The 24003-nt window shown below is 40.7% G+C and overlaps 1 protein-coding gene across 1 annotated transcript in view; it reads right to left on the reverse strand.

Annotated features, from left to right (window-relative positions):
* The window catches only part of CCDC6 (coiled-coil domain containing 6), a 126000-nt gene that overhangs the window by 45695 nt on the left and 56302 nt on the right, over positions 1-24003 (reverse strand). The window contains exons 2-3 of the mRNA XM_066242271.1: positions 20707-20856; positions 626-754 (exon numbers count right to left, since the gene is read on the reverse strand). Coding sequence (XP_066098368.1) covers positions 626-754; positions 20707-20856 — 279 coding nt within the window. The remainder of the gene's footprint in view (positions 1-625; positions 755-20706; positions 20857-24003) is intronic.

Genomic DNA, 24003 nt, shown 5'->3' on the forward strand with positions numbered 1-24003 from the left:
ACTGTTCCTTTCTATCTCTTGTAAGCTCACCTTCCCTGATTTTAGTATGTCCGTCTCTGTTTACAAATGGAAAACTTGGGCCTGGAGAAGTTAATGAACTTAATTCAAGGTCATACAACTAGTCAGTGGCTGAATTGGGTGCACAATCAAATTTCTGACTATATCTGAATCCAATAAGTCTAGCTGGGAGAAGAGATGATTCATATAAGGTAGCTAATAATTTTTTTTTTTTAAAAGCTAATGTTTGTTGTGAAGAACCCTTGAAACAGAAGTTTTACTTCCATAGTAACACTGTCTCCAGAACTTTCACAGAAACTATCCTGTGGTTAAAAACACATTCTTCCCCCTTTGCAGAAGGAACCGAACATTTCCTGCCTTTAAATCTGTACGACCCAATTTATCTCCTGTGAGTTTATTAACTGTGGTTAGAAACAGAAAGTGTGTGAGAGAGTGGGCAGGCGCTATGCCCACGTGCAGGGCTTGCTCCGGAAGTGAAGTCTCCGCTGTGGGCAGAGAAGCTGGGAGACATTTCCCTCCTATTATTCCGCAGGGCATCTAACGACTCGGAAGAACAGGTGATGGTATGAGGAGGAAAGCAATGTGGAGAAGAGTTATAGGTTCTTACCTGCTCTAGCGTCAGCTGCTTAGAAATGGTATCATTCTCCAGTTTTTTAATCTTCTTCATCAGTTTGTTGACCTGGAATTCCTGCTCCTGTTCAAGGTGCTGTTCTAATTCGGCTTTCTCATGCTGCAGCTACAAAGGGCAAAAAACACAGGCGGGGAAATGAAGACACGCACAGGCCATGGAAACCCTGGCTCCCAAAGCTGTAGACTGAGGAAGAGACATCGCTGCAAAAGTGACGTTACTCGTTTCTGCTCATATAGTCAAATGTGGGCCTAGCAACCTGCTCCTCATTGGCTCCCTCACTTATAACTCACAACGACCCTGCATGCGCACAGGTACCGTATCTTAGTCGAAGGCCGAGAAATACTGTCAAGGCCAATACATATGAGGACCACACCATGATGAAACACAGATTTCAATTTTAAAAGGCACAAGTGGTTGCATCTGTAAAGAGGAACTGAGAAGACAAGGAATATGGTAAGGAAGGAAAAAAAATGTTTTATAGTTTTATTTAGACAATTAATTTTAACAGGGTGACATTGGTCAACTAGAGCACACAGATTTAGAGAAAACATCTCTAGATCATTTTGACATTCGATTATGTTGTATACTCATCACCCAAAGTCAAATCAACCTCTGTCACCCTTCATTGGGTTTTCTTTGTGCCCCTCCCCTTCCCCCACTCCCTCCCTCTCCTCTCTTCCCCTCCCCCGGAAACCACTGTACTCTTATCTATGTCCATGAGTCTCAATTTTGTGTCCTTTAAATAGAAGTTTTACTTCCACAGTAACACTGTCTCAAGGACTTCACAGAAACTATGTATGGATCTCACAGTTCTTAGTTTTTTCTGATTTAGTATTCCACTCAGTATAATGTTATTAAGGTCCATCCACATTGTTGCAAATGCTCCTATGTCATCATTTCTTATGGCTGAGTAGTATTCCATAGTATATATGTACCACATCTTCTTTATCCAGTCATCTATTGAAGGGCTTTTTGGTTGTAGGAAGGAAACTTTTTAACATACAACCTTAGGCATAAAAATTAGTAAATTAAAAAAGGAAATTTTGTACTGTCAGTTTTTATTTAACAAATTACACAGTTTACTCCGATTTATGTATGTAGAGGGGAAAAGATGTTACAATCACAAAACATACTTACTAAAATTATTCTAAATGCTATTTCTCAATGTACTAGATAAGCATGCTTTGGAAAAAAAAATAGTACAATTCATTCTCTTCTATAAGATCATACACCATACCTCCTACTATCTTTCTTAATAATCAAGGCAAAAAGCCTCTTATTTATGCAATTAAAAGGTTACAGTGCTGTTGGAAGAGAAACCAAAATGGAATAACAGAAATCCAGTGGACCCACAAGGGGGTTTTCATTAATACCTAGGCATTGTTTCCAACATTCACATTTGGGAGACGTCTGCTAATCCACAGTAGGGAATGGAAGAAACAAAACACACAGGGCCTGATGTTTTTAGAACCAAGGAGAGGTTAAGTAAAAGCTACTAAAAACAACAAAGCACGTCCAGTTTCATTTGGTGTAAGATTGCACTGCTTCCTAGTCTCACCTTCAAACCCATTTCTTTGGGGAGAACACTGTACACCGGGCTCCTCACATGCATTAGGCAGGTATAACCACCCCCATTTTATGTCACAAAATAGGTTACTGGCAATTTGGCGGGAAAGCAGCAGAACCTGGAACTCAACCCTGCTCTCAAGCCCAGACCTGTGCTCTCCCACTGGACCCTGAGCAAACCTACGAGCGGTCAGCTTCAGACTCCTGCACCCACTAACGCCGACTGCACCCTTGGCATTGGCAAGTTAACAATTAAAGAATGAGCCACGCAGGCTCGTCTGGGGGACGCTGTGTCTCTTTGTAAACCCCGCACAGGGTGTGATGGAAAACAGAGAAAGCTCGTTAGGACCTGATCAGCCTCAAAAAGACTACATAACCCTCTCCACATCTGACAACTTCCACTGTTTTGAAAGCATATATTTGGTTTAAAAAAAAAGTTTAAAACTCAACATCATCTTCTAATGCTGGAAATTTTGACTAAACAGGTGCTGTTTTTCCTCCAACTGTTTTTGATGTACACCTCCAAAAAAAAAAAAAGCTGGTCAACCTTGTAGGAACCCAGAAGAAAGCAGATATGAGGAGGTGCTTCCAGTGACAAGTCTATTTCTCGCTTGTTCTTTAAAACTCAGGTTCTGCAAGATCAAGCAATAATCGAAGAAAAATGGACAAGGAACAAGAAGAGTTCCTAGCATTTCAGACACAAAAGATCCAAAAGGGAAAACTATGACTTTTGAGGGGGAAAAACCCCCCAGCAAAACATGTATATCTTCATCTACTACTTCTATTTTATAAATATTTTTATGTGTCATCTGTCTGCAGATACTATGCTAACGGTCGGTAAAATCTATAGTTAAGATGTTATACTTACCCTAAAATAGTTTATCAACACTAAGCTTAAATGATCTACTGGTTTTAGAAAAAGAAACTTTAGTTACAACCTTGAAATCATTTGCATAAAGCTTTTTCATAGTAGCTGTATTTTCCTCCAATGTTTTCAATTGCTGCTTTTATTTGAAAGAACCCCCCACTCCCACCTTTAGGGAAGGTCTTCTGTCCTGAGAGAAATGAACACAGTCACAGATGCAATCTACAGTCGAAACAGCTATTCCCTACCCAGCAGCATGTCACAGAATATTCATCCAAAAAAGGAGGAGGTTCTCATTGGCTTTCTGGAAAATAGTCATATTTAGACAGATGGGCTGATACTATCAATATTTGATTAATAAAAGCTCTTAATTTTAAGAGGTCTCATCCACTCAAAAGCTATATCCCAAGGAAAATCTTACAATAAAGCTGTCATTCTCAGAATTCAAGTAAGATCCCAGGGTTATACTAAGAAACTTGGAAAATATCGAGTCATCCTGAGGTCAGTTTGCCAGAAATTCAGTTTTCACCTTCCCCACAAGACGGAGCTGGAACGGCTTCACTGCCTGCACAGCACTGTCACCTCTCAGGCGGCACGTGCTGCGGAAGCATGACGTAAAGTCTCCGTCTCCTGGATTCTAAGTTGTACTGGAAACATGTCAGACATAGAATATAATACACTGTTAAAGGGAAACTGGATGTTTTAAGAAGGATCATTTTGAAAATTATATTTGAATTACCATATTTCTAAACTAAAGTCAAGGGAAAATAAAACGAAAATGTAGACAAGGTAGCCTGACCAGGCGGTGGCGCAGTGGATAACGCGTCGAACTGGGACGCGGAGGACCCAGGTTCCAGACCCCGAGGTCGCCAGCTTGAGCACGGGCTCATCCGGCTTAAGTGGGGACTCACCAGCTTGAGCACAGGGTCACTGGCTTGAGCAAGGGGTTCACTTGTTCTGCTGGAGCCCCCCAGTCAAGGCACATATGAGAAAGCAGTAAATGAACAACTAAAGGGCTGCAAAGACTTGATGCTTCTCATCTCTCTCCCTTCCTGTCTGTCTGTCCCTATCTGTCCCTCCATCTCTCTCCCTGTCACAAAAAAAAGAAAAAAGAAATGTAGACAAGGTAATAAACAAGAGCAGGAGAAACAACACTTGATAATGCAATTATTCCATATACTTCGAGATTTTTTTACAAAATGTGTCTGTGTACATTATATTATTTCTAGTACCCTTATAAATAATCTTTCAAGTCTTTAAAGTTGTTTAAATCTATTTGTTAAAATATATATATATATAAAAAATCAACATCATAGGATGCTACTATAATCAGTGTTTGTGACTAATTTATTTTGGCTCCCATTCACTTGTGCAACCTACAGAATCAGCACCTGTAATTATCCTAGTGGTCTCTAGTTATACTGCAACAGAATGAATAAAATTTGCTGCAGAGTAAAAAAAATATTTCTGAACAGCACATAAGAAACTAAATATGCTTCTTCCTTGGAACAAAGAATCCATCAAAAGAAAGAGAAACAGAGAGAAACACAAAAACATGCTCCCCTCAAAAAACCAAGGAGAAAGGGCCAGAGCAGGGGAAGGGACCTGAGGCTGCTGAAAGCCACAGTTCACTTCCTCACAGTTTGCCTGAGAAAAATTCAGATATTACATATTTAAATAGATATCACGTAAATTCACGCCAATTGGTCCCACAGAGCTTAAACCTGAATTCACCTATTTCAAAGCTGTGGTCCATGACACCACAAACAAAAACCCTACCAGGAAACCCGGTTCAGGCTGACCCAAGACCAACCCTCGGAAATAAACTCTGTTCCACTCGGAGTAGCATCTTCAATTCAGGCATAAAAATTCATGATTTTGAACTTCTAACCAAAGATTTTAATGCTTTTATGAGCAACTAAATCTATCAAGAGGTAAGAGATCCTGAACTGGAACAGAATAATCCAAACTAAAAAATAAACACATAAGCAAGTTCTATTAATGTGTTTGAAATACAACTAATGTTTTTGCCTGAAATATATCTAAAGCAAAATGCTTACTGAGGTAGATTAACTGTTTTTTCAAAATCAGAATTTTCTATAAATACAGTTTTTATAAAGTAAATCTCAAACATTATGAAACAGTTTTATTTGTGCAATATATTAACGTTAACAAAAAAGAAAGCCCTGTGAACCTGCAATCACATTACATAACATGATCCACTGCGGTACAGCACATTTTCATTGGAGTCATGATTATGTATAGAGTTGAGCCTGAGGATGCAGCATGAAAAATATATTAACATAACTGATAACGCCATAAGCAAAGCCATAACTATAAACCTGTAAAATCTGAAGTATGAAAACTTGAGCATTTTCTTATTGTATCCAATTACATGTGGAGTCCCAAAGCACACCTCCAGCCCATTAAAATAATGCAGGTATAGCATTAATTTGATCCAAAACAGGCTAGACGAAGGCATCATTCAATTATCAATAACTGCTGTCTGTCATTTCCAAAGGCATTCTGGAAGCATCTCAGCGACCCAGTCCTCTTACATGAGAGATTCAAGAACTCTTCACCACGTTTGTTCTGAGGAAGATTCTGTCTAGCAGGCAGAGACACTGAAAACAGTCTGCGCTCCCCTGAGAACCACCACAGGTGCACGTGTAGCTCGGCTGGTGAGACAGGGCCACGGGCAGCAGGTCTGCCAAACGTCAGGTTGGGCGAAGTGGGTTTGCAAGTCTGCGCTCGGCAGCAATCCAGCCCAGGCAAAGTGAGGCGAGCCTCCTGGCCACCAGCTTTCTCAGTGCAACTTGAAAATAAACTCAAGATGCCCCTACCTCTGTTTTCAGTAGTCAACGCTAGTATTTTTCTGTGTACCAACTACAGTCCCACAACAATCTACACCAGACCAAGTAAAGGCCACTATAAGACAGCAGCTACATTAAGGCAATGGACTGTCAACAATTACCATGTTATTGGCATGAGCTTTGAAAAACAATTCAAAACTAGTGTCTCTCTCAAAACACTGATTCTCTGAAAAACCAACTTTTCACAACTGCTCCACTGAATAGCATGGGTAGAAAGTCAGTCTCATACCTCAAACTCACAACATAACCACTAAAAGCCTGCCGGCCTACACTAATTCCCATCTCCTTCCCAATCTGTTCCTGATACCATTATTCTCAGTCAACACCTCACACCTCATCAGCTACCAAAGGTCAGCCTCCACAGCAGCTTTCAAACGTACCTCCTTCTTCCCGAGCTCAGGCCCCAGTCTAGTTCAGGTCTTCCATGCCTCTTCCTGGGGCCACTGGCAAAGCCTCTTCACTGATCTCCCCACGTCCAATGTAGGGTATCCTAGCAGACAAACCCTATTGCTTCAACACCCTGCTCAAAACCCTTCAATGGCTCCCTGTGACTTGCAGACCAAGTCCAAATTCAGCATTCCCGTCCCTCCACGATCTAGGCCCTGGGCAAGCTTCCCACGCTTTTCTCTGCTATTTCCACACTTAGCCCAAGAGCCAGTCTAAGGTCTGTAAACATAGAAGCCTTCAGGGGCTAGCCATCTCGCAAACAACAAGAAGACGGGTCCAAGCACAGAGAGCGGTTGTACTTGTTGTTAAAGGCAAAGCCCACCATGCTGGCCAAACACTGCTGAAGACTACTGTGTGTCAGGGGCTTACAGAGTGCGAGCCCTTCGTCCACTGACCCACTCGAACACAAGCTGCTGCCCACTTCCTGCCCCCTGGGGCTTACAGAGTGCAAGCCCTTCGTCCACTGCCCCACTCTAACACAAGCTGCTGCACACTTCCTGCCCCCCGGGGCTTACAGACTGTGAGCCCTTCGTCCACTGCCCCACTCGAACACAAGCTGCTGCCCACTTCCTGCCCCCTGGGGCTTACAGACTGTGAGCCCTTCGTCCACTGCCCCACTCTAACACGAGCTGCTGACCACTTCCTGCCCCCCGGGGCTTACAGACTGTGAGCCCTTCGTCCACTGCCCCACTCGAACACAAGCTGCTGCCCACTTCCTGCCCCCCATGCCCTGGTCACACTGTGCCCTCGGCCTCGACCCGAGTTGCTCTCTCCCTCCAATGTACTGAAACTGGGGGATGGCTCAAAAGATACTTCCATCGTGCCTTCCCACACACCTTAGCATAAGCTGCCCTCTCTGTCCTGTAAGCTTTAACAAGAAAACAGTGTACTTGGTGTGCACTTTAATGCCCAGTTTATTGCGTTTTTCATATCCTTTCTATTAGTTACTTTTAAAAGCATCTAACGCTTCAAGGCACTAGCAGCACTAGTTACTATGCAGCAAGCACTTTAAAGATTGCACTAAACCGCCATATTCCCTGATAGATATTATCCTCTGCACTTTACAAAGGATGAAAACACAGCTTAGAGAGGTAAGGTAACCTGCCACAAGTCACACAGCTGGTAAGGGGTAGATTCAGGGTTAAAACTTAGGTCTCTAGCCTGACCAAGCAGAGGCACAGTGGAGAGTCAGCCTGGGACTCGGAGGACCCAGGTTCGAAATCCTGAGGTCACCAGCTTGAGTGTGGGATCAGAGACACGAGCCCATGGTCGCTGGCTTGAGCCCAAAGGTCACTGGCTTGAGCCCAAAGGTCCCTAGCTTGAGCAAGGGGTCACTGACTTGGCTGGAAACCCCTGGTCAAGGCACATATGAAAAGCAATCAATGAACAACTAAGGTGCGCAACTATGAGTTGATGCTTTTCATCTCTCTCCCTTCCTGTCTGTCTCTCTCTCTCCTGAGCTAAAAAAAAAAAAAAATAAACAAACAAAAAAAACTTAGGTCTCTAGCTTCAAATCCTTTGTCCTTATCCCTGATGTGTGCTGCACCTCTTGACTCTCAAGCACCTGGGTGCATTCTCAATGACCTCTCAGGACTGCAACCTGTATGCAGGGCAGTGACCAGAACTCAATTCTGCTCCAGTCTACAGAGCACCTTATCTATGCAAATACCAATGAGATGAATAATAACATCCCCACTTCTTATGGACTGTTTTCCTATGTTCTGGGGAAAATAAAACTAATAGAGAATAAGCAAAACTAGGCAAATATAAAGAATATCATTAGCATAGTAACCTCAGGTGAGTGACCATCACCCATATCAAGTAATACAACATTACCAGCTCCTTCAAAACCTCATGTGTCCCCTCTTGATCGTAGCTCCATATCTATTAGTACAATGATTTTCTTTAAAACGTGCAATACCTGACTCTTTAGTCAAGGGCACGGACCTCTTTTCCCTTAGATTGTCAAATAAAAAAAATTACAACAATGAACACAATCGCCATCAGGCATGAATGAATCAAAATTATACCTATTTTTTTTGTCAAATTAGAAAAAACTATATTTTTCAATGTGCCACAAAATTTTAATAATTAGTTTATATATGCTATGAGATGAAAAAGGTTGAAAATCGCTGTAGTAGAGGTAATTACTCTGATGACTCTTATTTACTTCCTTGCATCATTTTTTCTTAAAAAATTTTACTTTTTATTTATTTTTAAACATTAATTTTGCTTGATTTTGTATTTTTTTAGTCTACCTCCTGCTAAATGAACTTGTGATTTCATTCATCCATGTTATTAGACTCAATAACATGTGATTTGTATTTTTCTCATCTAATAGTATCCCATTGGTGAGTATATCACAATTTATCCATTCTATGAATGATGGGCATTTGGGTCATTTCTAGTTTTTTTTATTATGAACAATGTCACAAAGAACAGTCTTCCACACATCTGGTGCACATGTGCACATATTATGAAAACATATTCAAGAGTGGAACTGCTGGGCCTTAGGCAATGAGTACTTCCAACTTTATTAGGTAATACCAAGATGTTTTCAAAATGGTTGTAACCATTTCCACTCTCTGAGAGCAATGCATGAGAATTCTCCAGTAATGTCTTGTGCTTTATCTCACCTTTCCTAATTACTAATAAGGTTGTGTACTTTTTCACTTGTTTGCTAACCATTTAGTTATGTTTGTTTTTTTATATATATACGTCTTTAGTGAGAGGCGGGGTAGTAGGGAGGCAGTGACAGAACTCCTGCATGTGCCCCAACAGAGATCCACCCAGCAAGCCCCCTCCAGGGTGAGCTCTGCCCATCTGGGGCCGCTGCTCTGTTGCTTGGCAACCAAGCTATTTCAGCACCTGAGGAGAGGCCATGGAGCCATCCGCAGTGCCCGGGGCCAACTTGCTCGAACCAGTCAAGCCATGGCTGCAGGAGAAGAAGGGAGAGAGAGAGAAGAGGGAAGGAGAGGGGTGGAAAAGCAGATGGTCACTTCTTCTGTGTGCCCTGACCAGGAACTGAACATGGGACTTCCATATGCCGGGCCAACGCTCTACCACTGAGACAACTGGCCAGGGCCTTAGTTATCTGTTTATTTAAAGAGCCTGTTCAAGTCTCTTGGCATTTTTTTCTGGATTGTCTGTTTTTATTACTGAGTTGTAGTTTTGTGTCGATTATATATGTTACAAATATCTTCTCCCACACTGGTTTGTCCTTGCATTCTCTTTACATGATTTCCAGAGATGTCTTCAGTTCTCTTCTCTAGACAACACTCCCAGATTTACATCTCTAGCCCAGGCTTCTCTGTTGAGAGAACTTCTGTCTAGCTGTCTGTTATCTCCATTTGGATGTCTAGACATCGTGGCTAAACTTCTGACCTTCTCACTCCAAGTCTGCTCTATACTTGGTTTACCACCTTAAATAATTCTAGTCATTTAAGTCAAAACCTCCAAGTCTTCCTTGATCCTGTCTTGCTTAGACCCACTTCTAATCCATCCTAATTCCTACTGAATATTCCTTTAAAATGCACCGCGAATCCATGGTCACATCTTCACTACTACCATCCTACAATAATCCACCCACGCTCTCGGTATGGATGATAGAATATCCTCCTACGAGAGCTCCTTGCTCACACCTTGGCTTCCCAACACAGCAATCAAAGCAAGATTATTGCACTACATTGCTCAAAACCCCCAATGGCTCCCATGTTAGAGTAAAAGCCAACGTCCTGACTGTGACTCAAAGATCTACATGATCTGCGGGCTGGCCATCAAACCCCCGGACCATTACCTCCCGATCTCGTCTCTTATTCCTCCCCCCCAGACTTCACTCCCATTGCACTGGCCTCTTTGCAGCTCCTACAATATGGCAGGCACAATGTCACCTCAAAGCATTAGTAATGTCTTGTTCTCTCTGGCTGCAATCCTCTTCCCTCTGAAACCCATACGACTAGCTTCCTCTTCTCCAAGATTTTGCTCTGTTATTACCACAAAGACTTATTTAAAATTTCAACAGCCCCATACTTGTCCTTACAGTGTTCCACTATTTTTCTGTAGCACCAAGTTCTCACATTCAACTGGTTATTGCTGAATTACAGAAATACATTTTTAAGTAAAAACATATAATTCTAATTATTTACCTATAAGTTCTTTAAGACTTTCTAATTACCCAATCGTAAAGAAGCAGCAGTCTTAATTCCCTTTTTCAGTCCTATCTTTTTCTTCCTGGCTAGGAACCTACAACACTGCAGCCACATCCTCGTCTTCTGGATTTTAAAGGAAAGTTGTTAAATTGTTGAAATGAAACACATGTTTAGAAGTCTTTGCGTAGACACTAATACATTTAAGTTCTATTCTTGGCTCACTGTGATTTTATCATGAATTATTAGATTTTATCAAGTCCCTTTTTTCGATCTATCATATGATCATGATTTTTTTCCTTTGGTTCGGTGAATATGGCAACTTACACATTTTCCACGGTTAAATTAACTTTGCATTTCTTGTATAAATGTAACCTCGTTACAATGCATTCTCCTTTCATAAACTGTTGGATTCATTTTCCTTATATTTTACTCAATATTTTTGCTCATGATTGATATTTCACTCTAATTTGCCTTTCTTGAACTATACTTAACTGGATCATTGTGGTTATGTTAGCCTTAAAGTAAGTTGAAAAGCAACCTTTTTTTTTTTAACTTTAGCACTTTAGAGCACATCAAAATTATTTTATCCTTAAGTGTATAAGTCTCAGCAAAACCATTTAAGACTGAAATTCTTCTAGATAGTCTGTCGATCAATGATTCAATTTCTCTAATAGGTTAGAAAACTCATGCTTTCTATTTCTCTCCTTCAGTTGTAGAAAGTTTAGGTTTTTCCTAGAATTATGTCCATTTCATCTAAAATTTCAATGTATTGCCATATAGTTATTCATAGGTTACTCACCTTTTAATGTCTGTAAGAAAAGCTGTGATGTTTCCAGTTTCCGAACACAATGTTCAAGCTTGGCTTTTATTTCTCTGAATGTAGTAAGCAGAGTAGCCCACGTCTGACATTTCCAGTATCCACAGTATCTGCGAAGGCCACTCTGTTCCGTTCTTTCTGCTGCTTTAACCTTCGTTAAATCTCCATCTGCCTGGTTCTCCTTATGTGTTGGACAGTGTATTTGAAATTTTAATTGTAGGAGAAACTTGTGGCCTAAGGTGATGGTATCTTCCAGCAGAAAATCTCTTCTCTTTTCTAGGCACCATCTATTTTGGACCTACCTTAATCCAAAACCAAACCTCCATGTTCTCTGGTTCACCCAGATGATGCAAAGCTGGTACGCACTTATCCTGAAGGGGCAGCTCTTCCTCATTCCAGCTTGGAGGGGGTGATGTATCACTGTTTCCAGCCGAGATCTGACTTCTCTAATACCAGCCCCACAAACGACACAGCATAACTCAGTTTCTCAGCTGTTCCTTAATGGATAGCAAATTCTCTCAGGACAAAAGCCACCCTGAGTGCTGGAGGTCTTCCCTCAAGTCCCATCCTCTCTAGAATCGCAGCTCACAATTCTTTACTATCTTATCGGTTCTTCGATGCTTTTAATAAAAATGTAGGCCCTGGATGGTTAGCTCAGTGGATGAAGCACTGGCCCTGTGTGCAGACGTGCCGGTTAGATCCCTGGTCAGGGCACACATGAGAAGTGATTACCTGTTTCTCTTCCCTTCCCTCCCCCCTTCTTTCCTTCTTCCCCTCCTGCAGCCAGTGGCCCAACTGACTGGTTCCAGCATTGCCCTGGGCGCTGAGGACAGCTCTGGTGATCTAGCTAGCATCAGCACCAGAGTGGGGGGTGCGGGGATTCCAGTCAGGGAGCATGCTGGAGCCTGTCTCTCCATCTCCTCTCTTCTCACTTAAAAAAAAAAATGTAAGCTTTTGGTTTGGCTTTTATTGGTCCTTAGTGAGGTTTGGCTGAATTATCTAATCTGTGATTTTCTAGAGAAGAAGGCATGTATCACTTTTGCAAGGGAGGAAAATAGCTAGGTCCTTCCAGAAAATTATTTATTTTTAAATGTTATTTCCTTGTCAGCACTATCAACACCAAGGACTAGTAAAGCCCTGACTTATGAGCAGTTGGCTCCAGTAAGACACTAGGCTTCCCATTTCCCCAGAATGACGACTGGGCTAAGTTTGCATTGCCTGGGTTTCCAAACGTATGCCACTGCGTGCAGCAGTAATACTCCTAAAAATATCTGGTTAGGAAAAGGTTAGAAAAAGATGCTCCACAAATAGATAAAGAAGTCCTTTAGGCTCTGGAGTCGACCTACTGTACGGAAAATCCATTTCATAAATACAAGCCGTTTCTTCTAGGGAATAGAGAGTGCTTAGCCTGAAGAAAGAATTCATTCTAAACTGAGACATTATTGTAAATTAAAAATTAAAAGCCTCATCTTTCTAGTTTATGAATAAGAGGATAAAGGAAAATTAAGACAACAGCAGAATCCTGTATAACTAACTGTATTTTAAGATAATAACTGGGCTGACTGTAGTTCATAGTTTGAAAATGAAAAAGAACCCATCCCCCTCAAAAATGTCAAACATCGGCCCTGGCCGGTTGGCTCAGCGGTAGAGCGTCGGCCTGGCATGAGGGGGACCTGGGTTCGATTCCCGACCAGGGCGCATAGGAGAAGCGCCCATTTGCTTCTCCACCCCCTCCCCTCCTTCCTCTCTGTCTCTCTCTTCCCCTCCTGCAGCCAAGGCTCCATTGGAGCAAAGATGGCCCAGGCGCTGGGGATGGCTCCTTGGCCTCTGCCCCAGGCGCTAGAGTGGCTCTGGTCGCGCGACGCCCCGGAGGGGCAGAGCATCGCCCCCTGGTGGGCAGAGCGTTGCCCCTGGTGTGCGTGCCGGGTGGATCCCGGTCGGGCGCATGCGGGAGTCTGTCTGTCTGTCTCTCCCCATTTCCAGCTTCAGAAAAATACAAAAAAAAAAAAAAAAAAAGTCAAACACTGCAACATTTATAACAGCAAAGTCTTTAAAGCATTTGAAAAGTGTTTCCATGGACTGACATGGAAATATCCTTCAATAACCAAGATTCACCATTTCGGCTAGAAACAAAACACTCACCACTACTCTGGTTAATGAATCGATCTCTCAGGCCCAACTTCATCTAATTTTTTTTTTTAATTTTTTTAATTCATTTTTAGAGAGGATAAAGAGAGAGAGAGGAAGAGACAGAGAGAATGGGGGGAGGAACAGGAAGCATCAACTCCCATATGTGGCTTGACCAGGCAAGCCCAGGGTTTCAAACCAGTGACCTCAGCATTTCCAGGTCGACGCTTTATCCACTGCGCCACCACAGGTCAGGTCCATCTAATTACTTTTACTTTCATTTTCCTTTTACTGTTAATTTGTCTCTACCTGTACTTCCTCACATTTTGTCAGGAAGTCCACATAAGAAGCTTCTGAGCCCTTACATTTTTAGGAATCCGTGCTGGTACATCAAATCTCACCACAATGAAAACACAGATACACACAAACACTTTGAAAGAAAGTCAATGGTTCCCTAAGACAAAAGGAGTACACATCAGTGTTACTGTATTTTCTAATCATAATGTACCTTATGTCAGACTGAGACTTTTGGCACACATGCTACTAACAGGAAAATTCTGGCTTATAGTTTGGCCTCTGGTGGTTGACTGCAGCATTTACAATGCATTCAGAGCATCCCAGGAGCTCTGGGCAGATGTATCGTGAATGCAGTATGTAAGCCCCTGCTCCATGAAAAGAAACAAGGAACAGACCAAGCTGAGGGTCAGATAATTTGGAATTAAAACAAATTAACCCTTTGAGTAGGAAGTTTTTTTCATGCTCGCTGACCCCCAGGAGTGAGGGTTTTGTTGTTTGTTTTTTTTTCAAAAAATGAAATTAGTTCCAGTTACAGTTTTATTAACTTAAAATCATGTTTGTTTGATAACCAATTTATGGAAACAAGAAGAACATACATTTGCTTTTTTTAATGTCGCCTAACACATGTACAGTCGTACTCTGGATGGTCAGGAGGCACGAGGACCTACGTGAACGTTCGTACTACTCAAAGGGTTAAAAACACATTTAACTTTGCTGCAACTGCTTTGTAAACTATTAGGTGATAAGCATTTTTTTTTTCTGACCAGAACTAGTAGCCCTGAGAAACTAAAAGCCAAGAGGGTCACCGGTCTAGCCACCTTAATGAAGAACTATTTCAAGGTCTCTTTCTCTCCTACCATCGGGAGAACCCTTTTCATCTGAAAGGATGAAACCTCAGTCTTAGCCTAGATGCCTTTGAAATGAACAGTTACATCTGTATGTATCTCACTGACTGATTTTACTGACTGTACAGGTAAATCACTTCAATGCCATCTTAATGACCTGGACAACTTGAAGGGGGGTGGGGGTGGCCTGGTGCACAAGCTTATAAAGAATGGTACCGGGATTCTCTGCTCACTTCTCATACCTGCAGACACATGCTTGCTACACAGCCTCTCTAGGGTTGGGGAAGCATCTCTCCTGAAGATCGAACCCATGAAGCCGAGAAACTACTCCAGAATTGAGAGGAAAAGAAGGAAAAGGCCAATGAAGTTTGGTAAGCCTTTGTTTAGATGAATAGGCAGCTCTGAGGACTTGTTAAATTCTCCCTCCCGGGTTTTACTCCTGTGCTAACAGAGATGAAAGAATCAGGCGTGACATGATATTGTTCTGAACTGCTCGGCTCTAAATCATTTGGCTTCAGCTGTGGTTTCTGCCCACAACTTCCTTCCTTTCCTCTACAGATCATCTTTCCATAGATGCTAGGAAACTTCCAACTACTTTAATTCCAGAAGGCATTCTAACCTCAGAGACCATGCTAAAAATAATAAAAAAAATAAGCCATGCCACTTAATAAGACATCCGGAAAACTTCTATTCTTAAGTACTTTCAATAATCAGTAAGGATATGAGTATCATAACTTCTATTATAACTATAGTGGCATTATTTTCTGACGACCACATCCAATTTTAAACATGAATCCCAATTACAATAGTACAAACCTATTTATTGTTTGAAGGTCTAAAATTTGAAAGCTGAGTTAAACTGAAAAAATATCAAAGATACCTGCATGCTCAGTACACTTATCTCAGTCCTTTCCCAGGGAAGTGTTCATTAACTTTTGGCAATGGTATGGTTGAGAAGAGTGTAGACGAAAATTGAACAAGGTTTCCCAAAGAGCAGGAAGTGAACTTGACCTATCAGGCTTACAATAAAACCAGGTGAAAAAACCTACAATTGCTGAAAAGGTTATTACTCTGACAATGACAGGTCTTCCAGTTGGCAATGGTGATTGATGGTTAACAGTTAGCCAGGGGGATTGGGAATTTAAAAAAAAAAAAAGTTTTAAGCCAGTGGAAGAATCATATCAAGAATGACAAGAGAGTTAAGCTAATCATTAGTGTATTCTGTATATACTAGTTATAAACAATTTGGGTAGTCTGGAATCTTCCATCACCTCCAAATAAGCCCGACTCTGCAGGGAGCTTCAGTTTATTGCCGTCCATAACAAAAAGATGCAACTATAATAGCAAGACTCTGAGCTCTCCAAGTCAGGGACACAGAAGGCGGTTTCAAACGCTAAGACTACAACAAGCGCATCAGAATTTTTAAGTTTCCTCTTTAGAAAATAAGATACAGTAGACCTTCTTTATCTGAAGTTTTACTTTCCACCGTTTCAGTTAACCACGGTCAACTGTGATACAAAAATATTAAGTAGGAAATTCCAGAAATAAACAATTTATAAGTTTTAAACTGCATATCATTCTGAGTAGTATAATGAAATCCTGCACCATCCCACTCCATCCTGTCTGGGACATGAATCATCCTTCTGTCCAGCTACCCACCCATTAGTCACTTAATTACAATCTGAGTTATCAAATCGAATATTACCGTACCACAGTGCTGTGTTCAAGTAACCCTTATTTTACTTAATAATGGCCCCAACACACAAGAACAGTGATGCTGACAAACTGAATATGCCATAGAGAAGCTATAATGTGCTTCCTTTAAGTGAAAAGTATGTCTGTACAGGAAAAAAGAGTGCATATATATAGTACTATCTTCAGTTTCAGGCACCCCCTGGGGTCCCGGAATGTACTGCCCATAGAAAAGGAAGAACTACTGTATTTTATAATTACAAAAATAATTCATATTGGTTTCACAAAATTAGAAGGAAAAGGGCACAATTCTAACTTGTAAGTTCAGAACCCAAATATAATTACAGCTAAAATTTGTAGAATAGCTTTTTAGACTTAATACACATACACACACACACACGTGTATGTGTGTGTGTGTATGGCATATAACACTGTGTAAATTTAAGGTGCAAAGCACATTGATTGATGCATTTACTTAGTGTAATATCATTACCACAGTAATAGTTAGCACATCTATCACATCACATAGTTATCATTTTTCTTTTTGGTGGGAATAATTAAGATTTAATCTCTTCTCAAGTTTGATTACTATAATACAACATTGTTGTCTACTCACTGTACTGTATGTTAGACAATTTTACTTAATGTGTATATTATATATCAAATTCTGATGAAGAGTTTGCTCACACAGCATTTCCTATAAATTTTAATTACAAATGATGATGAAACTATCACCTCTCTTCAAGGCATGCCAGGGCAGAATTTAGTTCTGATGCAGGTGTGTGCTCAATATACCAAAAAAGCTCTTAATAGGACAATTTCTCACCAGTCAGGTCAGCAATCCCAGTCTGGGCTCAGAAGGATACAGATTTTTCAGACAAGAGTTTTCACAAAAGGAAGATATAATTTTGTGTCTATCTACTGAATATATACAGAAGCAAGGGAGAAAAGCTGCATGTTCTCTGTTGCATGTGTGTTTATTTCAGTGAGCATTAACATATTTGGACTGGAGGTTCTAAGCTACCGTTATTTCCCCATGTATAAGACGCACCTATTCCCCCCTCTGAAAAATTTGGGGTCTAGAAACTGGGTGTGTCTCATACAGTGGTTGTGGCATTTCAAATGCCATAGATGGAACTGAGGACGAGGCAATATATGAAGACAGTGATTCATCATCAGGCACAGATGAGGACAAGCTAATGGTGGTTTTGATAGTGATGAGAAGTTGTATGAATTTTATGATGAATAAAACTTGAGTTCAATAGCTTTATGTAATATATTTTTTCCTAAAATTCAGGCCTCAAAATTAAGGTGCGTCTTATAACGGGAATGTCTTATACATGGGGAAATACGATATCTCCCAAACTTGACCTTCTAAAAGGACAAACAGATTTCCTCTCATTTACACTTGAGGAAACTGGATTCGGTTTTTAAAGGTGTTAGAGACCAGCTCAAATGGGAAAGAAGACACCTCCTTCAGAGCAATAATCTCATTTTGTTCTCAGGCCAAAAGAATTCCTGCAAATGCACATAAGCAACGCACAAAATCACTCAGAGACAACAGCCAGAGCACAATGACAAATCCAAGACTGTTCTACAAACAGCCTCTCAGTGGCTGCTGGGTAAAAATGCTCAACACTTGCATGGTGAACTGGTCGATTCACTCATTTGTCCATCAGGGACACCTGCAGTACAGACAGATTCTCTTAGCAGGTTTTTTCATAGCAGTCCTATCCAGAAGCACTAGAGAGCCATATCAAAGTAATTACACAGTTGGAAAAGTCTACTGGTACCAATTACTCTAAAAGTCTTCCAGATGGAGATCAGTTCTTCCACAGTGGGTGGCAGAAAATGTAAGCCTTTCACAAAGGACCGGTTGAAACCAGTAAATACATACTGAGGGGCCTGGAGGATGGATAACATAAACCAACAGCCTTTCTTCCTTCCCCGCAGCGACCCGAGATCGCCCCAACTGACCAGTGTCAGAAGAGAGCTTCTTGAGTATTTGCCACAGAATGACAAGTAGTGATAACTGATGTCTAAAGCGAGAGATCACCTATCAGCCACAGAATAGATGCAGTTCTAGAACCTGCCAGAGACCTCAACCCCAAACTCTCTGCCATCTGTCTCCTTTCAAAAGTCTGAGCACCAGGAGTGGGGACTGATGAGTTATTAATATAGTTTCTCTGAAAAGGTTCTGGGGATGGATAATGTGATGGCTGCACAACAACATAAATGTATTTAATGCCACTGTATTATATATTCAAAAATAGTTGAAATGGCAAATTTTATGTTAGGTATATTTTACTACACATGAACCTCCTAAGAACCAATGAGTGATTACCTCAGAGACAGGCTGACCATTCATTTGTCCAGAAACTACAAATCAGCTCATTACGAAACTACAGACCTACAAAGAGCTCCCCAAACCATACTATAGACCATTTGTTTTGACTGAGGGCAAGCAAACAAGACTAGTGCTACACATTATGTACTCCTCCTGGCAGAAAGAATTCACTACGTTGTTCAATTTATATACTAGTCTCTTTAGAAAGATCCTTAGCCCCTCAAAAAAAAAAAAATCACTTGTTTTTAATATAAAAAAATTTTTTTTTTCTCCTGACCAAGTAAAACTATATTTTTAGGTATATAAATTATAAAAAAAAAATCATGATATTTCTCCAGGTTATAGCTTTATTTATAGGATGCTCAGAGCTTCGATTTTAAGTTCAAATTTTCTTATGCCAAATGTGTTACTATAACTTCCCTTTCTCTTGCACAAGGCTCTCATGTTTTCACTCTTCTTTAGTATCTTGTCCTTGGAAGGTGGGTGGGTCATGATACGTGAACCAGAGGTCGACTATAAACTAGATACTGTATTACGAAAGCATTCACAATCAAGTCGAGCTTTTATAGACACAAGGAGTGTGATCTGCCTAGCTTTTGAAGGCTTTAGAATGTACTCTGGTCAAAGACTCCAAATACTAACAACCACAAGAGTTGAAAGCAAAAACATGTTTCTTACAATGTTAAAAATGAGGGCACCTGATTACACACTAAACTCAGAACAACGAACCATAACTGCACCACTTTAGTTCTAGAAGCAACGTGGAGAATAAGTTGTCTAATGCTGCCAAGGTGAGGTGTGATTAAAGGCCAAAGTAGCATTCTCCCTCATTTTTTTTTTCTCAAAATCAGAATGCACAAGAACAAAAAAGCGTCCATGCAGAAACTCTGCCATAAATCTCTGCTAGCCATGAACTGGGGACGTCTATTCTTCACATTTCAACGGCTGCCATACAAATCAAGTTTTTGCAAGGCTGTAATGGTATCTTTATTCAGTAATCAAGTAGAAAAAATGAGGATTAAATAAAGATGGAGTAAAAGTTGCCCAGACCACTATATGGTCCTAACATTCAAGTTTCTATACCAAAGCTTCCAGTCTTCTCTTATAGGATAATCTATGTTGGGTTGTACGAAAATAATTTAGAAAGCTTTTTTTTTTAAAGCCACCGATATACTTTTAATATAACCTCACTAAAATACTTACGTCAACCAGATTAATGAACAAAACTGTCAGTGATGCCGGCGAATAGAAAATGCAAGGGCGTGTTTCCACCTTTCACAACCTTCTGACAAAATGATACTGGTCTCCTCGGATAATTTTACCTCTGCTCACTATTCTGGACAAGCTGTGTTAAATAATAAAAACTCAATATTCTACTTATTCTTAATTTCATACTAAATAATCCACAAAATGTTGTCCTAAACAAATTTTACTTTTGTGATTTACAAGTAAGCTTTGGGGTTGAGGCCTTTGAATGAAAAAGAAAAATCAAACCTTCCTATATGTTTGTGTGCTGTCTTTTATATACAATTAGTGATTAATATTAAATTTTAATGTCTGCTACTTGTTCAGTAGCATCTTACCCATTTGAACACAACTAATTGTAATTTTAACCACAGAATGCAAATACCTTCTATTTCCCTCAAATGGACATCTTGCTTTATATCCCCTCAGATTTTAGTGCAAAAGACCCACATTTGACTGCCAAATTTATGCTTTCATTACAGATTTACCATGAAAGGAGAGAAAACTATCACATTTCCAAAATACTGTATAGAGCATTTACTCACTCAGGCTCCTCAGCAATTTCTTAAAATGCTGGTATAAAATATCTTACCTTACCCAAGCAGATGGACTAAGGAATCAGCTTGAGTATCACACTGCTGCCATCTTTACTTGAAATTTTTAATCTCCAAAGAATGTGACAGTTATAACCTCATCAGCAAATGTTTTGAGCAAAGTGCTCTATCAAAGTCATTTTTTCCTAGAGAGGAAAACAGGCAGGGAAGATGGGGGAGAGAAAGATAATTTACCTGCATCAGTTTTCTGGAGAGCTCATTAGTGAGGAACTCTTCCTCCTTCTCATAATTTACAGCAAGGGTTTCTTTCTCCTTCTGCAAAGCCTGAATTTTCTTGAATAACGTGTTACTGATGAATTCTTCTTCCTGCTCAGCCCTGGCTTGCTGTTTAAGAAAAAATGAAAAGGTTACAACAACAACAAAAAAACCCGAAAAAACACGCGTTAAGGAAACAGGAAGTTTACTAATTGAAATACAATTCTTATTTCCAGAAAAAACACCCATTTTAATGAGAGCTCTATTTTTAACTGCACCAACATGCACCAAACAGAGGAACTCAGCAGCCATCCTACTATTACCCAAAGGGCCTCCCTGTACAATGCATGCTCTCTCTTCTTAAAGTGATATTGCAAAGAAATGAACAAAAATCATTTTTGCAGTTTTTAGAAACAATCTTAAGTCAATCACCAAAATACAGAAAACTCCTTCTCATGTTGCAGGTAAGTCCAATTCTGGGGTATGTTCCTCTCTTCATAACTGTCTGCAAGTCTCTACATCTCAACAGTTTATACAGCAGGTCCTCATATAATGCCGTTTTAAGATCATTTCATTATAATGCTGATCAGATCCATAGGAACTTAACTCTTGTTTATATTAATTATCCTGGCTGGCAGCAGTTCCAAGAACCTATCCACAATGTTAAGTGAGGGCTACGTAATCAAGCGATCTAGTCAACATTTTTGTTGTTTTTATTGGAGCAAACATTTTCAATTCACCTTAAAAAGTAAAATTATGTCACCTCTTTAGGTGTTACTGAAAGGGTTTTTGGGTATGTCATTTAAAAAGCACTACAAATACACATGGATTCATTTGCACGTTCGTTAAGTAGTTACTGGAAGGAAATAAACCAAATGGCTGAAAAGTAGTTATCACAAAATAGTGGGAATCCAGGGACTGGAAAATAAGGGTGTAGAAAAGGAGCTTTGAATTTTACTTTATTTCCCTACTGGGAATTTTTTGGAGGTGAGGGCAAGGATGTTTGGGCATTACCAAATTTTGAACACATTAAAATGGGCTCAGACATAATTCAATGGAGTAGAAAATATTCTTCTGTAGATCTCCTCCCTCTCCCTATGTTTGAGCAGAATAAACAGAAAAACCAACCATCCCTGAAGTAAATTAATGTTTTCACAAGGAAAGTACTTGTTTTGGGTGGACTCAACTGCATTCAAAGCACTTTTTAAACCACAACATTCTGATGCATTAATCCCCAATAACACATTCCTGTTCCATCGGCCAAGTCAAGGGATGGAGAGCTACATCACTTCCAAGCCTGGTCCAGCACCTGTCACTTATTAACAGGAGCCAGAGGACAGGACACAAAAGGGCATCTGCATTAAGCAATTACTACCTTTTATTGTAAAAAAGTCCAACAACCATTCCCAACTCCGGTAGTTTATAGATTTCTGCACACATTCACTTGTTTCCCCAACACCCACACCATAATAACAGACAAGGTTTCTGGGGTCCATCCTTCCTGCTTTCCAGCACAGTGGCCCAGAGGAAGTACGCCAGTCTCTGGAACTGCCTGCCAAACAATTCTACCAAACAGAGCCACATGTAGGCGGAAAAACACAGCTACATAAAAAGTAGAAACTTTGGGAGAGGCTTTAGCAAGTCATGTCTTTTAGAAACTGTTTGAGATAGTCCAGGAGAGTTGAGCAATGAGGAACAACACATCACAGCTAATAAATTTTTATTACCAGCCAAAAGCATCCACTGAGCAATCCCGTAGGTCCTCCGTGGCTCCCTTACATACTACATATTTTGTCAGCACTTCTCAAAGTCTATTCTTTCCACTATTGTCAAGAAAAACTACTGACGACCGGTGCTTCCCCTCCCCCTTTAAATTAATCCCCATTCATCTTCAAACTCACAAACTTCAAGATTTCATGCGAGTGCAATGGGCAGAAATCAAAAGGATTATTCAAAGCATATGTGACACATATATCCAATCCCCCAATCTGTTCTAGCTTCCCGTTTTTCTGGTTTTGACTGACAAAAGTCCTATACGATTTGAACTTTGATTATTCTAAAGTTACAGGATACAAAGGTAGAGAGGAGCTATAAACTCTTTTGTTGGTGATTCCACACTTAAAATTCAAAACGGTGTTTGCCATCGATTAATTTCATTATCAAGTAAGACCCAACTTTTTTGCAAGTTACCACCAGACCGATAGGTTTCCTCATAAGCAGTACCAAAGAACCAGACTCACAGGCTCAGCTCACCACCTTCCCTTTGCACTGGGGCCTAGAAGTGGGAAGTTGAAAATAAGAGGCTAGTCCCTCAGTGTCTGTTCATGTAGCTTCCACCCACTTCCCATTTCATCTAACCATTAGTTACAGGGAGAACAGATTTCAAAGTAATATAAAACAGAACATTCAACAGAAAGTAGATTAGTAGCAGCCAGGGTGGGGTAAGAGGGAAACAGGGAAAGACTAAAGAAACAGGGTTTCTTTTTGGGGTTGCTGGGCATATAAAATATATTATGCTCATTTTGTTAAAGATGGCACTGCCCACGTGGAAGCCCGTCGCCCAGGTGATTGCTTGGGATGAGCATGATTAGGTTAATATGTGTTGGGGGAGGGCTTCAGCACCAAAAGGTTTTAAAAAGGAAGAGAGATCACGTAGTTCTGAGGGAAGAGTAATTACGTTCTAGGACCATGATGGTGAACCTTTTTATAAAAACCGCCCACTTTTGCAGTGCTGGTCAACCTGGTCCCTCCCACCCACTAGTGGGCGTTCCAGCTTTCATGGTGGGTCAATGCGCACCATTTGGTTGCTCTGCTACCACCCACCATGAAAGCTGGAACACCCACTAGTGGATGGGAGGGACCAGGTTGACCAGCACTGCAAAAGTGGGCGGTTTTTAATAAAAAGGTTTGCCACCATGGTTCTAGGAGGAGCCCATGCTGTAGGAGAGCAGAGAAAGGCCACGTGGAAGAGGCCAGGAGAAGCAGCCAAGATGGCGGAGTGCTGAAGGAGAAGCCAATTTGTGCAGAGTTTGTGCAGAATGGAGATGGAGAACAGAGGTGAATAAGGCTGGTGAGCTACAAACCTTAGATTCTAGGAAACTCGGATAAGTCAGTAGCTTTGTGAACACTGAATGAGTGGGTTTGGGAGCCCAGTGTGTGTTTTTACTTGCCCGCTGGGTGCAAGCTAGGATTAAAGGTAATGGCCCACCAATTCTTGGCTCCGTTGTTTCATTACCATCTGTCCGAATCTAATGCAAACCTGCACTGGCCAGGCGG

This window comes from Saccopteryx bilineata, chromosome 9, assembly GCF_036850765.1.
Source record: "Saccopteryx bilineata isolate mSacBil1 chromosome 9, mSacBil1_pri_phased_curated, whole genome shotgun sequence".
NCBI lineage: Eukaryota > Metazoa > Chordata > Mammalia > Chiroptera > Emballonuridae > Saccopteryx > Saccopteryx bilineata.